The sequence below is a fragment of the Gossypium hirsutum genome, chromosome D10 (assembly GCF_007990345.1).
Source record: "Gossypium hirsutum isolate 1008001.06 chromosome D10, Gossypium_hirsutum_v2.1, whole genome shotgun sequence".
Taxonomy (NCBI): Eukaryota; Viridiplantae; Streptophyta; class Magnoliopsida; order Malvales; family Malvaceae; genus Gossypium; species Gossypium hirsutum.
Window position 1 is genome coordinate 25,751,443 of NC_053446.1, and position 1,452 is coordinate 25,752,894.

At 32.8% G+C, this 1,452-nt stretch overlaps 1 protein-coding gene across 1 annotated transcript; it reads left to right on the top strand.

Moving 5' to 3' along the window:
• Window positions 1–376: 376 nt before the first annotated feature.
• Window positions 377–935, top strand: LOC121222198 (putative defensin-like protein 244). The gene is made up of 2 exons (XM_041102272.1): window positions 377–453; window positions 526–935. The coding sequence occupies exons 1-2, from the start codon at window positions 378–380 to the stop codon at window positions 708–710; spliced, it is 261 nt and encodes an 86-aa protein (XP_040958206.1). The 5' UTR covers window position 377; the 3' UTR covers window positions 711–935.
• The last annotated feature ends 517 nt before the right edge of the window (window positions 936–1,452 follow it).

Below are 1,452 nucleotides of genomic sequence, written 5' to 3' on the forward strand. Positions count from 1 at the left end.
TATTTTAAAATTGTCAAGAGATTTAACTCTTAATCTGTCCCTTAAAATTGATTCTCCACAATCATCACCTCAAAAGATATTCAAAAGATATACAGAACTGGAAGTATATCAATTATAAGAAAATTAAATATTCTAATATTTTAAAAATATAATTTATATAAATAAAATTATTTAGTTAATGAAATTAGATGTTGTATTACATGCCAGTAAACCCCTTTCATTGTAAAATCTTTTTCTTAAAAAACCCGTCACCAATCTGGGATTGTAAAATATTTGTTTTGAGATTTGTATACCAAACTTGTCCATACGAGGAGACCTATAAATCTTTACCTGCACCACACCACTAAAGCAAGTAGTAGGAAGATCAGAAGAAAATCATGAACAAGTCAATTACTATCCCCATGCTTTGTGTTGCATTTTGGCTAGCTCTGGTCTCACCTTCACATTCTCAAGGTACTTTCTTCCAATCTCAATAAATACTTCCCTTATTCTTTTTTGGTTTTAACATATTGTTAATGTTTGTAGGGGAGATTAAATTTTGCCCGACTGAACTAAAGATAGCAGGGCAATGCGGCATCAAAGGAGGTTGGGATTGTTTCTTAGCCATAAATGCCAAGGTTGGAGCTTCAGGAATGGCAATGAATTGTAGTTGTCAACCTTTGCCAAATAATGGGCGCAACTGTAAATGTATGGTTGTTTGTCGAGATTAGATTTACAATACTCTCACCTTTGTTTCTTTGGTTAGGAATAATAATAATGATTGATTATGCCTCTTTATTATTTTTCATAATTAAAGAATACTATAGAACAAAACTCAAAGGAAGATCGATGCTGTATGCATGGAAGTGTTATTGTGAGAATTGTAGAACAAGTTCCAACTCCTGCATTCACTCTCATCCTTTATGTACATCATACATTTCTTATGCAAATCCTACTTCTAGGCCAGCTAAGCTTCCATCTTCCTTCTTTCTTTTTAACCTTTATAAATTAAACCATGTACGTATATATGAACGTAGAATTCTAAAATAGAACTAACGGGATAATAAAATAGGGTCATATTATCTGTTGACACCATTTTTCGGATAAAAACGGGGTCGACTTGGATTTTGAAAAAGGAAACGAAAATGGGAGTCGCCACCAATCTTTTTTGATGAGGTGTGATCGGGTCACCTCGAAAAGTGGTTGTTTTTAATAAACAATTTAATTTTTATTAAAACAACGCTTTTGGTCTACGAAATTCAGAAAAACGGGTTCGGGAGTCGGTTACGCTCGAGGAAGGATTAGCACCCTCGATACGCCCAAAATTGGTACCTAATTAATTACTTAATGTCTTGGTGTCGGAAATTGAGAACTTTAAAGAATTTAAAATACGATCCTTCTTATTAATGTTATTTTAAAATTACTCGAATAAATCAAAATGGAAAAATGCCTTCTTATCTCGAAGTAACAAAA